The sequence below is a fragment of the Sinohyriopsis cumingii genome, chromosome 6, assembly GCF_028554795.1.
Source record: "Sinohyriopsis cumingii isolate HCF-2022 chromosome 6, ASM2855479v2, whole genome shotgun sequence".
In the NCBI taxonomy this organism is placed as follows: domain Eukaryota; kingdom Metazoa; phylum Mollusca; class Bivalvia; order Unionida; family Unionidae; genus Sinohyriopsis; species Sinohyriopsis cumingii.
The window spans coordinates 120,471,377-120,493,333 of record NC_142966.1 but is presented as its reverse complement, the minus strand read 5'-3'; the positions used below and the strand labels follow the sequence as shown (position 1 = coordinate 120,493,333).

The following is a 21,957-nucleotide window of genomic DNA, read 5'->3' as shown; positions in this document are numbered from 1 at the left end:
CAATATTCATTTGCTTGCTAGACATTCTGCTGAGCCTGAAGGAAATTGAAGGAAATTGCATAATCACGAGATATGGGGAAGCTATTCCATCATAATAAAGCCTACACAAGAACCAGACTGGTATGAGCCCGCTAGAATAGGGGAAGCTACTCCATCATAACAATGCCTACACTTGAACTTGGACACGATGCCATCGTTCATCCACTGCATTGGAGACTGAACACATTGCAGTGTGTACATCCTTCGCGTCAAAAATATGCATGGCAATAAAAAGTGTGCATCAATTTTTTTAATGTGCATCTCTATGCAAAGGAATTTATTTATTTTAGCTGCATCTCTGAAGCCACTGGATATATTGGGTTTGGAAGAAAGAAACAGAGTGGGCATTTCTAATCTCAACTGGAATACTATTCCAGAGCAGAGTTACAGAGTATTGGAAAGTTTTTTTTAAATAACTCCTTATTTGGTTTGGGAATTTTATACTGTTTGGTAGACATGGATCGCAAGTGGGGAGTATTACCAGGTAGCCTATACTGGAATAGTAATCGTAAATATTCAGGAGCACTATTATGGGATATCCTGTAAATTAATTTGGTTTTTCTCAAACAGATTCGGTCTTTAACAGGCATGCTCTTTTCTGAAAATGTGCCAGCTTTGCTATGTTTTTATCATCTGAATTACCCCATACTGTATTACAGTAATCTAAATAGGGTTGTATGTAACTGTTATAAAATAGTTTTCTGTGCCTTTCAGGGAGAAAATGTCATATCCTACTGAGAAGCCATAAACTTGAATTGACTTTTTTACTAATATGGTTATTACTCTCACAATAAAAAAATTTAAAAAAAAAGAACTTGTTCATGTGGCTGTTACTAATTTGAATTAAGGTTGGGAACTAGGTCAGCTTTAAGTGTTTACCAACTAAACTGTCAAGGTCAAAAGATTTCCAAAGCACATAAACAAGATTATATTATAACAGCATGTAACAGAATTTAAAAAAAATTGAAGCTGACAAACAAACAATAAAATTAAAATAAATATGAATTAAATCAGATATACGTAACAGGCATCATAAGAAGAACACAGGAAACTGATATAGCCAAGAGACTGTCTTTTCTTTTAGCTCAAGATAATTAATTTTTAAATAATATAATGGATAAAATATGTTGCTAGTATGCTTTGAATCAAAGCAAGATATTTTTCACAGCTTTATGAGAGTCAGAACTGTACAACAAAAAAAACACCCCTCCCCAAAAGTAATATGTTCATTCCTAATATAATTCTGGAATACCCTGGCATTATTACAGTACATTTAAAGATAAAGCAGTATATCACAGCACAAACTTTTCATTGTATTCAGTTCTAATCCTAACCAATGTCCATGTTATATGTAAATGCATGTTCTGCAATATTATATGATCCAGGCTGCTGCAAATACTAACTAATAAAGCAGATGTGTATGACTTCCAGTGATAACTTATCTGCAGTCTGAAAATCGGCTTAGAGCAGGGGTGGGCAAACATGCGGCCCGCCAAGGGTATTCCATGCGGCCTAGGAACAAGTCATCATTCGCACTGACTCTGTTTATGTTACTCTGTTCATCAAATAAATATGCTTCTTTTGAAGTTTAAGTTTTCAAGTATTAACAACATATTAACAACTGAAAATTAATTATGATGTTATTTAGAAAAACCTTTTGTTTTTGCTATTTCAAATATCAATTATTTTATTTAATGAACTATGCGGCCCACGACAAGGTGTAAATTTGTGTATGCGGCACTTGCACTGGAAAGTTTGCCCACCTTTCTTAGAGAAAGGTAGTTTCAGATTACTACTTTCTTCCTTCTCAAGGGGTCCCATCTTAACTGAAAAAAACTGTCACCACTGATCAGATATAATGTCTGAATTTCTGTGCTCAAATTCTATGTACATGTAAAAACATTCAGCACTGACATTTAATTTCACTTCCTGTAAAAAATGTTTAACTACTGTCAAAGATTGCCAGGCAAGAGATTTATTATGGCTGGGAATTAATAAATAGCCAGAAAATAATTGACTAGCAACCAAACAGGACACAGGGTACTCATGATGTGGAAAAATGGGAACCAGCCTGGAAATGGGTGAACATAAAATAGGGTATATATGGGTTTGGCTGACCAGGATTGGTTAATAATGTTATGTTTTAGTGAAAAAAATCTTTTGAGAGCTTATCTTAATTGTAAGTGGAAAAAGAATAGAGACATTGTTTGATGATGGAATTTCAGTCCTTGAACAGTCTTGAGTTTGGAACACTCATTACTAAAATTAGCACCTGACTCTTTGGTGCGGAATTGAACGCACATGTTTCAAACACATGCAGATCCAGAAAATGCCACGGCTCATATCCTTTCTTCAACACAGAAGCTGACATCCAGGTTTCAACTATACTGTTAAATATAGGTTTGATCACAAGCACTCAAAAGTTTTAAGTTATTGAATTTTTAATATCATGGTGTTTGCATAGGTTTTTTTGCTTATGGTGCTTGTTTATTTTTTTTTTTTTGTTTTCCATTGCAAATCAGACTAAAGTACCAGTAGGATATTCTAGCACTTAGCCTGGTTCCTAGCCTAACTGTAGCTATCGATGATATATGTACAAGCAGGGTCCAGCATCCAGCTCTATGAGTAAGCGTATCATGAGAACAGAGACAGATCACCATTGACCTTTTTTTAAATCAATGTAACAATGACTGCTTGAATAGTAAAGATTGTTTTGATCAAAGACACGCATTAAAAGAACAAAAAAAAATAAAAAAGGATTCTGGCTACAGGTATGTATGCAGCGACAGACGGTACAGTCTATAAACCAGGCTAATGTACATGTTGTGAGTTCCCAGTGTGGTGCCGAAATTAAGGTACTGATCGCATATATTGTGTCTTTAGAGTTAATCCGTACTGCCCGGGGGTGAATAAGGTCTTTGTCTATTAAATCAGCAAGTAATTACCATTTGTGGGATTTGATTGATAGTTTTAAAGGCTTGTGATGTTTGTTGTTTTGTTCCCTCCATCACACACACACACACACACACACACACACACACACACCCGGATGTTACAGTGATTATATCCCAGTCATCAATATGTCGTCTGTCAAGTTAGTGCGACCGGACTACACACTTTGTTTATAGACTTACCCTGTATGTCTTTTTTTGAAATAAAGCTAGTGACTTTTGTCTCTGAGCAAATGATCCTGTTTCTGGATGGGATAACTGTTTCTTTTTATTTCATGAATGCAATGCCCATGAAAAGATTTTTCATATTTTCACAAAGCCTAGTCAAAACCATCTTTACAGGTGACATTGCAAATGAGCACTAGTAAAGTTAACACCTAGTACCTTAATAACAATGGAAGATTCTCCGACTAAAAAGAGACAAATTTTAACGCTGGAGAAAATAATTATTTTTACTGAAAGAAGTGAAAAGAACAGACCACTTGCAAAATGGCGGTTTAAATGTCAGTAAAAAAAATGTAGAATGTTATAAAGGAAAAGGAGTGAATCAGACATGAATTCATAAGCTAATACATGTACATGTGATCTTCAAGTAAATGTGATTTCAAATTTGATGTTAAAAGTATATCTTCATTGCTATATAAAAAATTTTCTTCAGATGAATGCCTACCATATTTTAGTAAGAACTATTAATATAGAATAGATTATGTGTACAGTGATTGTGATTATTTTACTTTAAATTATTCTGAAACTGGACCATTGAAACTGGTCATTTTGTACAAGCCCGTTATGAGAGACCACCAGTCATGAGACCATTTTTTGTTGGCACATGGGGCAGTCTCATAACAGGTTTTACTGTAGCACCTAAGAACCCTGCACTACAATTGCAAATAGGTAATCAACTACCAATTTAATCTTTTTTATTTTTTTATTTATAATTTGGAAAATGGCCGTCAAGAACATTCTAAACTGGTTTAAAACAACCAGAAAATTATGTACATGAGAGTACACAGGTGTCTTCATACCAGTGTTCATGAATCCAAACTACAGATGAGTAACCAAACCTTACAACAACATGTTCAGAGTGTAAATTCAAAACTAAATGTGAATCCTCTGCACTGTCAATTTTTGGTGAAGTTATGAAAAGTAACAAAATTAAACTGCTTGTTCTAGTGGCTGTTGATTTATACCTGTTCAAAATTACAATGATTTATCTAGGTACTCCCATCAGCTAAAATTAATTACATTAAATATATTCTCATATGCTTATATAAATTCAAACATGTACAGCTAAAATACATGGTGTAGAGACCAAATAGGGCACATAAGAACATCAGAACTTTAATGTTTAATTTCATTATTGCCAAAAAAAATTTAAGTCAATATATGAATGAACTTTTCTTTCCAACTGAACTGACACATAGTTATAAATATACAACACCATCTGTGTGATTTGGATTTTTAACACAGCTGTAACAATTTTTCAGTAATATCACTATAATGTCTGCAGTGTGGCAGTTCAGAGTGATGTCTAGCACTGGGGCATCATGCCGAAGACATGTAGCATGCATGCTGTCCCACCCAGTCAAATTATCCTGACACCAGGCTGACTAGTTCTAACACTAACCTCTTAATGCTGAGTGCCCGTTAGTATCATTTTGCGTAAGTCTCTGGTATGACTCGGCTGCGGTTCAAAGCCGTGACCTCCTGCATCTGAGATGGATGCTCTAACTACTATGCCACCTGAAAGCAGTCCATTTTTTGAAACAGAAATTTTCTTAATTTGACCAGTCACTTTCTAACTTTGGTGCAACAATTCACAGATTGGATTGCAAAATTATGGTTTAATATTTGTCTAAGTACTCATAATAATATTATGTATAGGTCAGACATAATTTGCTTCATTGCTTTTTTGCATATTTACTCAAATAAATGACAGAAGAAAACCCTGACCTTTACATCTCTTCTCAAATTCTGCCAACACCGTCCCATACAGTTTTCACCTAAAAAAATATATTATTAGGCTAAATCTTCTATTACATACCAGTTACATTTTGCTTTCAACCAACTGTATTTTTTCCAAGTTATGTGACTATCAATTGCAAAATATAGTCTAATGAATAGGTACTCCCTACTAAAGATGCCATCTGATACCTGGGTAATTGCCCATTGATAATAACCCGAGCAATAAAATGGACAACCAGGTACCCATAAAATAAAGTTTCCAAGTTCAGATTGAGAAACAGAATAAGGATTACAGTTCAAGACTCATGTCGTGTGTGCATTTATTTATCATCAGTGGGGCTCAAATTGTTCTTCTAATTTATTTCTCAGACATGTGTATGATAATACAAGGAAGGACACCTCTCCTTTTCGTACAACCTATTTAAGAATCAATTCTGATATTTCAAGCTATATTTCACACAGCATAATAAATTTGGTACTGATGCTTAGCTTTGGCATTGAACTTTGTATGCCTGTCCAAAGTTTGCCTTACAATCATACCTCTTAGGAATGCCAGACAATTTTCCCCAGGCTACCACTCGACACTTCCATGATTCTATATTGATACCAGCGGACCAGTCTAAATTGAAAATAAATGGCACCAGATATCATAATAAATGGGCCTTATCAATGTGACTGATGGATGTTACATGACTGAAAAATGTTAAAGTGGGACTTTGTAAAAAACACGTTGCATCCAGAAATGGACAAATAAACAGCACTTTAAAAATTCTGAAACAAGAATTCAAGTGATATAATACAACAATCATTTGTGAAAATTAACAACTATTTGCGAAAGTTACTGTAGACATGTAGACTAGTTAAAGTGAGTGTTATGCATAAATAATCTATCAATTTCATTTGTGTCAGATCAGCTAAATCCATGTGGATTATTAGTTAGTACAAGAGGTTCAAACTACTTATCCACATGGATTAAGCCATTCTGTGAATACAATTTTAACTGCAGATCCAGGTAAGCAGCAAAAATAAATGTACCTTTTTCATACTCTTTTTGGTAATTATGGCATGTAATATATAGATTGCTCTTCCTATACTTTGATTACACTTTTTTGCCACTTATATTAGTAGTAATTACACTTATATGTCTCTTGTGGGTTGGCATGTGTGAACCTACAACAAAGTAGTTCAGGTTCACTTTTAATACAATTTTCCTTGGACCGAGTACCCGAGTAACTGATTGTTAGGATTGATGGGTACCTGGCAGAATTTTCCTAATATTTTTTTACATTTCTACTTCCACAGAGCAATGTCTGCCATTAAGGTTTACTGATGGGTTTCAAGCTTATTTTATAAAGAAACTAATGCAAATATGCCATTGAAATCTGAAGAAAAAAAATATTTAGAAATGCTTTTCACTTCTATCCTTCAAAGATAAATTGTTATTTACATGTTGATGTTTTAAGTTTTGAAGCAAACATTGGTATGTTTTCATCGTCCAATGATAACTTGTGGAACTCTGGTAACCATACCAAGGGCAGAAATGCATTATTGGTCAGTCAAAAACATACATGTGAATGCGACCAATTTGGCAGTACAACTGATATCAACACCAGCTAAGGCAGCCAGCAATACAATTTACCTCGGGTTACAAAACTCTAATTACATGTGTGGGTCAAGCAAACATCTCAAAAGCCATGATCAATTTACTGTCACTCAATTTACATCTAAAATGTCACAGGGTGAAATCATTTTCACTCTCGTAACAGAAGGAGGTGAAAGTTTACATTTTATCTGCAACTTAGTTGCCCACTTTGCCTGGTAGTGTGACTCCTGATACTGTATATCCACTACATATATAACAGCAAAAAGACGGACACTTAATGCTATTTGATCAGTGGACTATTTAAGAATTGACGCCGGTATCTCAGGCTACACGTCGTGTACTGTAATAGCTTTAGCACCACTGTTAAGCTCAGAAATTGTTAGACCTATAACAAATTTTATTCACTATCCCAACCTGAAAGAATACTGGCCTGTTTTAATGTGCTACAGCTGGACAAGACTATGATCTCACCTGCTTAATATGCCAAGTACAACAGCAGAATAGAATGCTGCCCTCTCACTGGTGGAATGAATATGACATAATATACTACTGATAACCTCATTTTCAGCTGACAAATGACAGGGCAGCATTCCATTCAGCAGGTTCACCTGTATATTACGCGACTGCAATCATGGCCATGTCCAGCAGTAGCATCAATGTTGATTCTTAAAAAGGTCACATCAAACTGAAGAAAAAACCTACAATGTATTATTAATATTATTACTGTATATACTTCAATTTTCTATTTGTAATGTGTAGCTAGTAAGTGACTGACAGCAACAATACAGCACCAGAAGGTGAGTCAGCTTCTCCAGATATGTTCCCAGGATATATAGCACCAAAGCTGGAAGGGGGGTATTTTCCCCCCTTGTCACAAAAATAGAGGAGAGATAGAAAAAAAATAAGGTGAAGTAGGAAAAAGCTACTGTTGAATATTTACATCACACTTTAATATCCATCTTGCCTTCTTCCTGCTCCACTCGATAAGACTCCTATTGAAATTAGAGATGTCAAAATTTTAGAAAACTTCTACTGGGTCAATCCGAATGATTGGTTACCTGATCAAAGGGAAATTGAATAAAATGTGAACTTGAACTTCTTTGTTGTGTGTTCACACTTGCCAAACCCCAAGAGATATAAACATATCTATTACTAATATAAGTGGCAAAAAAGCATACCTGAGCATAAAAAGAGCAATCTATATATTGCAGGCCACATTTATCAATAAATGTATGAAAAACATACATTTATTTTGGTACTTACCTGGATAGGCAGTTAACATTTTTGTCACAAATCTGCAAAATCCATGTGGATTAGTAGTTAGTACAAGAGTATTGACAAAAAAGAAATTGATAAATTAATTGTGCATAACACTCACTGTAACTAATCCACATGTCTTAAGTAACCTTTGCAAATAGTTGTAAAGTCCAGAAATGATGACTGTTGTATTATATTACATGACTCTCGAATTCTTATTTCAAATTTTTTTAAAGTGTTATTTACTTGTACTTTACAGATGCAACATGATTTTAAGTTTAACAAAATCTCTCCCCTCTAACATTTTTCAGTCATATAACATCCATCAGTCACATTAATAAAACCTATTTATTATTATATCCAGCACCATTTATTTTCAATTTAGACTAGTCAGCTATGTGTGTGGTATCAGAGTGACACGTGGTTTCACATACAAGAAACAAGTCTGCTTTCTTGGAACTGTTTGATGTACATACTATAAATAGAAAATAAGGAAACTAGATGGCGGTCTAACCATGAACATAGGGGCTCATATTGTTGTTTCCAATTTAACGATCAGTCATATATATACAATATAATACTACAAAAATAAATTGTAAATAGGTTTAGTACGTCATTTTTCTCTGGCCAATGAGCAGGCAGTATTCTATTCACAGTGAGTTGTACTTTCATATTAAGCAGCGTGAGCATGGGAATGTCGAGTGGTACTGTGGGAAAAGGGTCTGGCATTCCTTAAAAGTATGACAGTAAGCCAAACTTTGGACTGGCATACAAAGTCAAATGCCAAAGCTAAGCATCAGTACCAATTATAATATGCTACATGAAATCTAGCTTGAAATATCAACATTAATTCTTAAATAGGTTGCACTAGCAAGGAGAGAAGTGTCCTTCCTTGTATTATTATAGAGTACATGTTGACAAATAAATTATAAGCAATGATATGAGCCCCTGTGACAACAAATAAATGTGCACAAAACAGGAGCCTCAAACTATAATCATTCTTCTGTGTCTTGACAAGACCAGAAAACTTGGGTTTTTTTTGTTTATTTTATGGGGTACTCGGTTGTCCATTTTATTACCCAGGTTATTAGCAATGGTCAAGTACTCAAGTACCAGTTGGCATCTTTAACTGAAACCAAAATCCTTAAAATATTTGCCTCTAGTTCAATAAGCATTAATCAGCTGATCTATGCCAGATTTACATTTCCATAATGTTGTATTACGATTTTATGCCAATAATGCCCTAGTCTACTTGTTCAAACAGAGGTATTTTGATCAAATAAATAGCTGTACTTCTTAATTTCATTTTTAGATTTTTTTCATATATTAGATTTTTTTGTAACCTTTCTGCTGGGCTATATGGTTTTATAACACATGACCCTGAAGGGCTAAATTATGACGAGGAAAAAAAAGTGCAATTTAGTTTTAAATTGTCTATATTTTAATTTGGCACACAGCCTTTTCTACATTTAATTTAAAAACACCTCTGAAATGAGGTTTTACTGTCATGCAGTCTGTTTTTGTCCATCAAGCACATAAATTGGACTTATAATATGTAACGCTATATTGGTTTCAAAATCACTCACTTGTATCTCTGATTTCATTACTGATGAAAAGACAGGACAAAAGTTCCCAAGAACAAAACCACTCTGGTGAGAACAAAAGTCCTTGATCTTCGATATTTACACTATTATGCATTTTCACTGTTCATTTCTAAAGAACAGTTTATCTATTTGACTGAGAGTTTATTTATTTATTTATTGTGACTATATTTACAATAATGTTTATGTACAATAGACTCCTTTGCACACTTGAGTAACTTTTAGAGTGTGTAATCTTGTGTAAGGACTATGAAACAACAAAACAAAAGTACGTTTTTCTTTGACACAATATGGGCATATTTTCATAAAAATCAAACAAAATAACTGAACAATTCTGACAATGTAAAGTTAACAGAGAAAAAAAGGAGTATATAATAATCAAATTTACTTAACCCATATATGTATCTCGTACTAGGCTACAAATACTACACAGAATAATCCAACATGTATACTATATTTTATGATGACTCTATGATTTTGAAACTAACAGTAAACAGTGAAAACCTACAAGTTTTGTAAAATTCAACAAATAATTTACTTCCTAGAAAACAAAGTTAAAATTTAAAAAGAACTTACAGTATTGTGAATTAAATCCCAAACAGTCCAATAAAAATTATATCACAAGTCCAAATGTAAAGTTTCAATTGAATTCTAGTGGTATTAAAAGAAATAATCCAATATCGAATGCACTGATGTGTAAAGCTTTTAGGAAACCTTTACTGGGAATCCATCGATGCTAATGACTGGTTACCCGGGTACCCAATCAAAGGGAAATGATATTAAATGTTAAGTCTAAACCACTTTGTTATAGGTTTATACATGCCAACCCCCAAGAGAGGTTTAAATGTAAATATTACTAATATAAGTGACAAAAAAGTATAATCTAAGTATAAAAAGAGCAATCTTTATATTACATGGCATAATTACAGAAAAGTATATGAAAAATATACATTTAATTTTGCTACTTATCTGGATCTGCAGTTAAAATTCTTGTCACAAATTGGCTAAATCCATGTGCATTAGTAGTTAGTACGAGATTATAGATACAAAACAAATTAATAAATTATTTATGCATGATACTCATTTTAACAAGTCTGCATGTCAAACTTTCACTGAGTGGCCGTGAAGTCCACAAATGATGAATATGTATTACAAGACTGGCAAATACTTCCTTCAAAATTTTTAATGTGCTATTGATTTGTCCTTTTCCTTAGGTAACATGAGTCTTTTTTTTAAGTTTAACAAAATCACTCTCCTCCAACATTTTTCAGTTACTAATATCCATGAATCACAATGATAAAGCCTGCTTATCTTAATATCTGGTGCCATTTTTTTTCATTTTAGACTGGTCTGCTACCTATGTGTGTATCAAAATATAATGAATCTGTGACACATGGTTTCACATTCAAGAAACCTATCAGTTTTCTCGGAACTATTTCATATACAGTTATTATAAATAGAAAATAACAGTATTAGATAGGGTCTAACAATGGATAAATGCACAGCAGCCAACAGTCACACGAGAGAAGCCTCAAACTGACTGTGTGTCTTGCTTGCTCTTAATGTCTTTGATGTGAACTTGGAAACATTTTGTTTTTAAATTTTAAATGGGTATCCAGTTACCCATTTTATTATCCCAGGTTATTATCAATAGGCAGGTACCCTGGTATCCGGGTACTATAGTCTTGAATGTGCTAAAGTAACAAAGGGCTGGAATATGGTGATGTGTCAAGTCTTTTGATGTATCACAATAATATAATCCAAAATGTCTTTTTCTGAATTCATTTATAATTCAAATTAATGTTTTAATCCAAGAATATTATTGAGCTCTTTGTAACTCCAGTGAATAATAATTTGAATAAATAAATCCATCCAAATTAAAAATTGAACACAACAATAAGAATGGTTCTGCCTCAGAAATAATGATTAATGTAAACAAGTTTAAATCCTCTCCACTTCACCCAAGTCACAATTACCATTTTCTGGAAATACTGTCAACTTAATGGGAAGTATCCTTTCTGGAAGTTGCTAAGGTCCAATCAAGACTGTATCTTTAACTCAAACTGAAGTAAGCATATTCAAAATTAATATGATCTGAATACTTAATCTATACTCATTGAAAAATATTAGCTATGTAACATGTTGTTTACAAAACAAAATAGGTATACCATTAACTTGATTTTGTACAAATGGTCAAGGGGGTGTGTGTGCATATATAAATATATATATATATATATATATATATATATATATATATATATATATATATATATATCGGAAACGCTTATTTACGCATATCTGGATGCCAATTTTTGATCTGGGACGCAGAAAATCGCTGAGGCAGGATTCCTCCTTACACATGAAATAGGTCTGCGACAAAATTCAAAGACTTGGCAGTCCTGCTTCAGCCACCTGCCAAATGTGTTGATCAATTAGCGATGCTGATATTTACAATGACAAAATTCAGTGACTGAAAGACCCCTTCATGTACATATATGTTGCCACTTTATAAGAGTACATAAAAAAGAACATGATGCAATAGCTGGGCAGCAAGTTCAAAGGCTCTGACCGGCAGCCGGGTAGGAAAATGTACTGATATTTACAGTGATTGAATTCAGAGGCATAAAGACCCAGTGATGTACATGCGATAATTTATAAAAGTACATCAAATAAACAACTTTAACTTTCATTATTGTGTTCATTTCCGAACGTATCGGAATAAGTAGTGCACGTGACCTCAGAATCAAAACATGTTGAGACTTAGACAAAATGCCATTCATAAATTTGGATAAGTATTTTGAGGTTAGACGGCAAACTTAACAAAGATTGTAACAAGATTCAGAAGAGTGCTAACGCTGCAAGAATTTATAGTTCGGATAGGACAGTAGCTAAGTGTAAGAAAGTGTGTGATGCCTAGCTTAGTGTTTGGAACAAGTCCTTACTTGAATTGACAAAATTCAGTATCACTGACGGACAAACAATAGCTATTTAAGAGGTACACTGACGGACCATACTTTTTTAAAAAATGCCCCTCACCTTAGCCCGGTTAGTTCTAGTGTTGTAGCGAAATGTGTTCATCAAGACATCAGTAGCTAGGCCTAGTTTGGATATCAATTACGCTGACAAACAAACTCTTGCCCATTCATAAGCATATGTTTTGATAGCTGATTGACCATTAACCTTTTTCTGAGTAAGATAGCAACTATCAATTTCCTGCATGACATCCTTTGATGACAAAACATACAAACATGTGTTTTAAGATCAGAATCGGTGATCTGGATATATATTAACTGCCTCTTGTACACTATTTCATCAAAAATTAGTTTGAAACTGAAAGTGAACCAGTAGGCCTAACGAGAAATAATGGTGGACTTCACTGAGTCTGGGATGTACCAGTTTATTAGATTATCTGTTTTCGTAAATCATCAGGCAAATTTTTTCAGAAAAATACACATATCATTGGAAGTAAGGCCAAGGTATTATTTTATTAAAGATTTAACTTTAAAATGCAAATTATGTAGGTCAGAAACGTATGGGACAATGCTATGTTGTGGAATTCGCAAGATGCGCTTCAAGGTCTAAGCTGTTTTCCGACTTGACACATATTTGCAAAAATATGGGGGGAAAAAACAGCAAATCAGATACTATTTAACCATTGCCTAAAATTATTACAAGGACGTAGACAAATAAACAAACCATAAATTTGCAATCCTGTCAATGGACTGTTGTAATAAAGCTATATTAAAGTGAGTGATTACATTACAAAAACCTCTCCATCTAAAAATAGATGCACTCACGTCTCTGTTGATTCTGTAGGAAAAAAGGGACTGCAACTTTTGATGGTGGGACTCCTATTTGTACCAAAATGGGAGTCCTGAACTCCTACTTTTAAAATCCTAGCAAGACCTTTGTATATAGCATATAATCATTAAAATAAAAACAAGAAACAATACAAATAAAATTAAATATACATAATCTAAGCATACTTCTAACTGTTTAACAACTAGAATTATGTAATTAAAAATATTATGAATGTAATAAAAGAAAATAAAAGATTATACTTAACAATTATATTACTTTTTAACAAAAATATTTTCTTATTTCAATCAAACACTCACAGTAATTACATATTAAAATTGTTGTATCTATAGCAAATAATTCAAACACTTAAAACAATCAAATTATTTATTTCAAGAAATTTAAATGGGGGAGACAGCTGCTTTTGTCATTCCTTTGCATGGCTTTTGTCGAACCCCTATCAGGGGGCTTTATGCTAGAGGGCTTTTGTCTGTACTCCCAGAGGCTAGTACAACTGATAAAGGCTCCATTTGCCAATAAACAATTAATCCAGATAATGTGTTTTAATATTTATATTGTTGCTCATACAAATTCAGCGGCATGTTAAGCGACAATTGTAGGCATGTGGAAGCATTTGCAAGGAAACAAAATCTATGATACCTACAAACTTTTGCATCTCAATCTTGCAGCAATTCATCTAAATTAAGCCATTCTGTGTACAAAAAATTGCATGTTTCTAACAATGCACTTGCCACCGACTATATTTTCCCAAATCATAGAAGTACATGCAGACAAAAAGGTATTGTTTTAAATTAGAAAGGCACAGAGAGATTAAATAGTTTGTTAGACTGTGTGCCAAGTAAAAGCTTTCAGAGATTAAAGATACATGATTCAGAATGGATTAGAAACTGACTATAGCAGTAACCCGTTACAATGTCAACAGTCAAAACTTTGGGTGCTGGTATATTCAGTGTTCATTTCCAATGACCCTTAACAGGTCCAAAGTGGGGTAGTTCAGAAATAAAAAAGGAAACCATAAAAACTATTACTTCTATCTTCTTTATTCAAGAAACTAAAAACATGATTATCTAAGGCACTTTAAATCATGTTTTTATTCATTTTTGCAATAAATCTCTACCTATTCAGCATTATATGCTTTTAAACAGTCATCACAGAGTCAGACTACAGCTTGGTTTTCTTCAATTACCTTATGTACTAGAATAGCTGTCCACTGATTTGGTCATTATTATTTTCAATAACATGAAAACCATACGAAACCGTGCTTTAGTCTCACTCAATGACTCATTCAGGTATATAATAATAGCAAAGCTTCCTTGAAAAGTGAATATTTATTGCAAATATTAACTGTGATATCCACAACCTAAGCACCTGTGATCATTATCAACATTTCCTGTCCTTCTGTACTGAGATACGAGTTCCTTGTACTCAAATCACCTTCTCCCTACTGTTATACGATTTATTTTGGATATATGGGTCTACATTCTTTTCCTCCAGTACCTTGGAGGGGGCGTGCTATTCTGAAGATGTCTGGGTCTATTATCAAATATTTCGTCTTGTTATAATCTCACTCTTGATCCACAGGTGCTCGACACGAGCTTGATGTTAAGAAAAAAAACAATCATCTAAAGGAAAAAATCATACAGAGTGACAAAAATACCTTAGATTACCCCCAGGGTCATGGGTGGAGCGAAGTATTTGGAAGTTCCGGTCCTTCTCTCTGATATATTATGATAGAGAGGGTCCTATGTCAGAACGGGTCATGGGGGTAATCTAAGGTATTTTTGTCACTCTGTAGATTTTTTCCTTTAGATGATTGTTTTTTTTTTCTTAACATCAAGCTCGCGTCAGCACCTGTGTCTTGATCTATATAATCTATAAACACACACACACACACACACACACCGAAATATGTAAATACTCGAGTATTTTGGATTTTGAGTGTATTTTAGTGTTTAAACTAACCCAATATGTGACCACAATTTCTCTTTTGCAAGTTATAGGATAAACAAACTTACCATTGTAACTTCCGTTACCACCCATAACATGCCTATTATTATTATTATCTTCCATATTGCCATATATGATTACGGCTGAGGCATTTGCTTTTGCAGCATTGTTGATTTTGACATTGAATTCACAGATTCCCCTCTTTACTACAGCTATCCAAGGTTGTGTCGGAATTGTACTAGTGTTCAGGGGTTTGCAGCCATCGGCTAAATTTTCAATTGTACGTACGTGCACACCAATGCCATTTGCTTCTGCTTTTCTTGCTACCATTCCATAATGTCCATCAATTGGTTTAATTTTATCCATCCCATTTTCACGATATGTAATTTGAATATTAGCATTCGTAACTTTTTGGCCGTTTGAATGGTCACAACACCCAATTTGGCTACTAAAATATGAATACACAAGCCAATACACAACGAGCTTGCTCCATATTGTCTTTCTAATGTCAAACAGCCTCCATCTTGGATTAGCAATTTTGTTGGTTACATCTGGCACAGATAAATAAGGTTTCTCGTATGGTTTTGTAATAGAAGACGATACATATTTAACACCAGCCATTGCAACTGGCATGTTAGACTGATATTATCCTACAACTGACATGGAGATTGCACTTTCTCCTCTACAGCTTGTCCTCAATAGTCTGGTATGACGTCAAACAAGCAGGTGACCTTAAAGTGCGGTAGAGCGCCCCCTGTAAACAAACATCGATCAAAGTAACAAAAGTACTTAGTTTCACGTCATATATAGTATATATTTTCCAGACTATTCTAAACTAGGGGTGCATTCCGAATGTGCAAAGGATATTGCGTATACAATAAATTCCATCACAATGTGAACAAAGTCGTTATCTTGAGCAACAAATTAAAATATGAACTAAGTTTATATTTCAAGCAGGTTATGTCGAAATTACCATGGCATTGATCAAGCTCATATGCCCTCTCTCTTGATGCTATTGGTGTTCGGAAATAAGGGTTCTTCTGACACACCAGAACTCGAACCTGGGGCTTCTGGTGCCAGTAGCCAGTGATCTAACCACTTGTCCACCATCCTGCAAGTCCATCAATGGTTTCCGTTAGAAACAAGGGTTATTTAAGTATTACAAATGCTTGGTACATGCACTTTTCTGATCTTTGTCAAATACTGTGCTGAAAGAGTATGCTGTGACTTTTTCTTTTGCAAAATATACTCGAATAGTGTGTGTGTGTGTGTGTGTGTGTGTGATATTTTGTTTTTCAACATGGCTTTAACGATTTTTCAGTCATACCGCTACGATGTCTGCAGTGTGACAGTTGATAGTGACGTCTAGCACTGGGGCATCATGCCGCAGACATGTAGCATCATGTTCCACCCAGTCACATTATCCTGACACCAGACCGACCAGTCCTAACACTAACCTCTTAATGAGCACAAAGCGAGGTAGCTGCAATGCCATTTTTTAAAAGTCTTTGGTATGATTCAGCCGGGGTTCGAGCCCGCGACCTTCCGCATCCGACGCGGACGCTTTAACCAATAGGCCACGGGAGTGGTCGGCAGCATCGAAAAGAAAGACTAGATTGGCAATAATTTAGCACATAGTCATTTTGTCATCAATGCACACTACATTTTGGCTAAGGAAACCAGAAAAAAATATATGTTCTTCAAACCAGGTTTGTCAACATTTCTACAAAAATAGCCTGGGGGTATAAGAATAAAAATGTACTGAATGTACTCACACTCCCCACTACTCCTATTTTACACAACGCTACCATCTCATTCGCACAGGGTAGGATGCAAAAGAAGAGGTATAAAAATATTTTGTAAAAAAATAACTTCTCAAAGAACCCTTTCAAAAAGTAAAAAAAAAAAACCCCGACAACCTAAGCCCTCTATAATCTTTTTTTTGGGGGTGGGTGGGTGGGGGCACCAGACAGATCCCCCCCCCCCGCCAAAGAACTGAAAATTGTTTATGTGTTGTTGTTTCCCCCAAAGGTGTGTTGTTTGTATGTGTTATTTTTATAAAAAGAATTTTGAAATGAAATATTTTTAAAATTAAGAAATTTGTTGGGGTATTTCTAAAAAGTCCCTAGTGTATCTATAGGGAAGTTCATCCGAGAGTGGTTTCTATCACCTCCTCGGAGTTCCTTCCCTAGATCGTTAAAGTTGACCTTTGCTAGAGGTCACCCTATGTCCCATGTGTGCTATATGTGTATGCTATTTGGTATGATTGCTATATATGTGTTTATGTTGGGACAGCAAAATATTGATCAAATTTCAGTACCCAATTGTCCTAAATTTTCCTATGAGTAATAATCTCAAATAGGAGATTTGTAGCAATTTTGAATTTTACCCCATCTCTCCTATTTTAAACAAAAATCCCAAGGCTCACTATAATCACCAAAGCTCCTATTTTAAACACTCCCAGGCCGTCTATACCCCATCTCCTATTTTAAACACTCACAGGCCGTCTATACCCCATCTCCTATCTTAAACAACACCCCGAGCCATTCTATAATTTCCCCCATCTCTCCTATTAAAACAAACACAAAACCAACAACATAGGCCCTCCATAATATCCTTCATATCTCCTATTTTAAGCCCCCACCCACCCACCAAAAAAAACCCCAAACAATAAGCACTCAATAATCTCCCCATCTCTCTTATTTTAAATAACCATTCCTTCTCTGGCTCTCTATAATAACTCCCAATTTTACTATTTTAAACATAAAAATACAAACAAACAAAAAACAACATAGGCCATTTATAATTTTCCCCATTTCTCCTATTTAAGAAAAAAAAAACAACCTAGGCCCTCAAAAATATCTCCCATTACTCCAATATAATTAAAAGAACTATAGTCCTTCTATAATTCCACAATCTCTCCTATTTTTAAAGAAGAAACCGTGGTATAACCCGCCCTCATCTTTCCTATTTTAAACAAAACTCCTAGGCCCTCTATGATCTCCCCCATCTCTTCTATCTTAAACAAAAACATATACCCTCTACAACAGCGCCCACTCCTCTCCTATTCTCATAATCCCTTGTTATTACTAGTCGAGTGTAAAAAAAAAAATAAAAAAAATAGAGCGACTATTTATTTCAATTTTGGGGGTGGGTGGGGGTATTACAGGACAAGAAGAAATCAACTTTAGGTCACCATTTTTATTAGTTTTTCAGAACAAGGTTAAATCCTATGTTATAAATTTTCATAGGTTTTAATCTTTTATAATTTTATACATGTTCAAGAAAAGAGAGTTCTAGAAATTTTAGCTATTAGAGTTTTACAATTATTACAGAAAGACAGTTATATTTCTGTGGCATAAGGATATTTTTGAAACATTATTGAATGAGTACGGCGTGATTTGACATATCTACATACACCGCTAAAGTTTAGCCAACCTCCGATGTCTGTAATCTTGGCTTCCGCCATACATACAAACAAATTTTTTATTACAAATAACACAATACGGACAGAAAGACTCTGGCAAAGTCACTTCAAATAATCAAAATAACTTTAAAAGGGGAAGGAAATTAACCCAGGGCCGTAACTAGCCTTTCGGTTGATAATACAACCCCAGTTCGAAGTAACTGGTGGAAATCAGGCCCACTGTCAGCCCGGACAAAGGGAAGAAAGTACACCTTTTAACTTCATGGGATAATAAAACTCACAGATTTGATGAATAAAAAATAGAAAAACCATGTAAAATTTTTATAACGCATTATTGTTTTCTAACAACAACACTTACAGACCTCAGGGAAGGACGTAGGAAACCCACACCAAATACACTTTTAGAAAAACAGGGTGTCATTTCTATGCTCTAATCAGCCATACATGCTGGGATGGGGCTAAGGAATGTCAACAAAGCCCGGCGTGTACCAAAACATAACCATGTTACAATTCTGAACTAAATGATCGGACATCTGGTCTTACTTTACAATGTTGTCAACCTTGAGAATAGATTCATGTTTACAATTTAGTTTGCATGTGAACAGTAAGGAATCTAAATAATTGTAGGAGTAAATATTGACAATTTATTATCCCTTTTTAAGAACACGATCTGTAACTTCATAGACAAAAATATTCCATCAAAACTGTGCAAAACATGAAACTCTATGTAATGGTTTAGTTACAAACCCAAGAGAACGGTGAAACGTAAATCAAGACTTTACATCCAAGCTAAACAGACAAACGAACAAACTGAATACAAATCATTTCAGCAACAGTGCAAAAAAAAAAAAAAAAAACACCCCATAAAAAACACAAAAAGCAAACAAACAATTTAAACATGCAGTGATCAACCATATAACCAACACAATTCAAATATGACTGGACAATAAAACAATAAACCATTCTTGAGATATGTAAATAAAAACAAACAAGATAACTTCGTCATTCCACCAATGAAGGAGAAAGGAACCTTAGTAAATTATAGCAAAGGAAAACCGCAAATACTAGTCGAACGAATTGAATCAGCTTCCACCACAGACATTTCAAACACTATGACAAAATGGAAAACTCCTACAAATAAAACCTACTAAGTCTTAAGATAACAACAGATGTTAAAAAATTGTTGTCAAACATAAATACTTCCAAAGCAGTTGGACCAGACAACATTGCCAACATACCCCCCCCCCCCAAAGCAAATGTGCCCACCAACTAGCCTCTGGATTGTGAGCTATTTTCGAATTATCGGTTGACTTGTGGAGTTTATCAATAGACTGGCTAAATGCAAATGTAGCCCCAGTGTTCAAAAAAGGAGACGAACATTTTGCAGAAAATTACCGAATAGGCATCTTCTTAACCACCTGGACAAAAATAATATTCTAACTAAACTGAACCACAGCTTTAGATTGGGATACTCCAGCATCTTACAATAATGCATGCGCTACTTCAAAAAACAATGGTAGATAAATACAAACCGACTTGGTGATACTAGACTTTTCAAAAGCATTCGATACTGTGCCACCTCATAACTGTTCAGTATAGAAAACGATGGAATCACTTGGGCAATGTACTGCTGGCTAGCGATGTCCTTGACAAGCGACACATGCAAGTGGTGGTAGACGGAGAATCATCTAAAGTAGTCACTGTCGACTCCAGTGTCCCTCAGAGAACTGTGCTAGGACCCCTCCTTTTCCTTTACCACATAAATGACCTTCCAGACTGCGTTAAATCCTTAGGTTAGGTTGCTTTCAGACGACTGCCTCCTTTACAGAACAATTTTGAGTGATCACCATACCCTCCAGCATGATCTTACACCAATAAAAAAAAAACACGCAATAACCCCCCCCCCAAAAAAAAAAAAAAAATGGGCGGCAGATTGGGGTATGGCTTTTAATGCCACTAAATGCTACCTCATGAGTATGACCAGTAAAACAATAAATCATCTGACTTCTACACCTTGAAAATCACATACCACAATAAGTCAGTGAAAACCAATATTTTCGACTAGCATTATCTAAAGACTTCAAGTGGGAATCTAATATCATCAAAGCGACCAATAAAGCAAACAATATTTTGGACTAACATTATCTAAAGACTTCAAGTGGGAATCTCATATCATCAAAGCGACCAATAAAGCAAACTATTCAATGGCAGTTCTTAAGAGAAACCTCAGACACTATCCACAGATATAAAGGCAAAACGCCTTACTAACAAGTAGTCAGATCCGTGTTGGAATAAGGTTGTGTCGTCTGGGATCCCTATTACACCAAGGATATCGTCAGAGTCGAGAAGTGTCGACGCCAGGCAGCATGATTTGTATATGGCGACTACAAAACCAGTAAAGCAGGATGCGTCAACAAAATGTTAAATGACCTGGGTCTACCAAAACCCTCCAAGACAGGCGAAGTATGATCCGACTGACATACTCTCACAAAGGGGTCGAGGGGGTTAGTGCCGATTCTCTCACCAAATGTATTTCTAAAACAAAGAAGACATAAATGCCAAATCAAAGCAAGATCTTTTCCTAACTTCGTAACTAAAATATAATGTAGAAAAACTAGTTACAAATAACAGTAGATGATTCGTGGTTGAGTATTGTAGACAGAATAATTTATAAATGCTTTCTTTGATGAAACAACTGTGGACTGGAATCATCCTTTGTGAAACTAAGTATCGTGTGCGCGTCAACAGAGGAGAGCTTCAAATCAGATCTTGAAAAGTTCTACTAACCTTTTATCGGCTCTCTCTCTCTCTCTTCCGGTGCAATTTTATGCCGTAACGGGCCCTGCACTGTATACATTTTGACTGAGATAATTCTCCCTCATCGTTTAATAATATTTTAAGTGAACGGAGCTTGCTGAAAAATGCTCTCTCTCTCTCTCTCTCTCTCTCTCTCTCTCTTGTACATAAACGTGTTATGTCCATATATTTATCAAGCAAAGCAAAATATGGCATTTCATTTAGAATGCAGACTAACTAATCTTTCCCGCCTCTAACGTTCTACATTGTTGCAAAAGAGACAGTCCTTGTGTGAAAAGTATTACTAATACTCATTCGTTTCAGTTAGAGGGCAGACCAATCTGGTTATCAGATTCCAGCTGTTCTAAGTGAAGATCTGACAGCGACTGCTTAATGGTCATGTTCTAGTGACCTATGTTATTACCATAATAGCTAATTTTTTCGGCCAATCAGATGAAATCTTAAATCTTCTCGTTTGGGAGACTGAGCAGTATTGCGGAAGATCATCGAACGATTATATTCCCTTTCAAATTTCTGAAAGCTGCAATTCCA

General features: G+C 34.9%; 1 protein-coding gene across 2 annotated transcripts in view; it reads right to left on the bottom strand.

Annotated features, from left to right (window-relative positions):
* The window catches only part of LOC149797844 (E3 ubiquitin-protein ligase RNF130-like), a 99,635-nt gene extending 83,711 nt beyond the window's left edge, over positions 1 to 15,924 (bottom strand). For both annotated transcript variants that reach the window (XR_016421889.1, XM_089962862.1), the window contains exon 1: positions 15,251 to 15,924. Coding sequence is in view for 1 of the 2 variants with exons in the window: in XM_089962862.1 (XP_089818988.1) it covers positions 15,251 to 15,815 (565 nt within the window). In the remaining variant the exon portion in view is untranslated. The remainder of the gene's footprint in view (positions 1 to 15,250) is intronic.
* Positions 15,925 to 21,957: the final 6,033 nt, after the last annotated feature.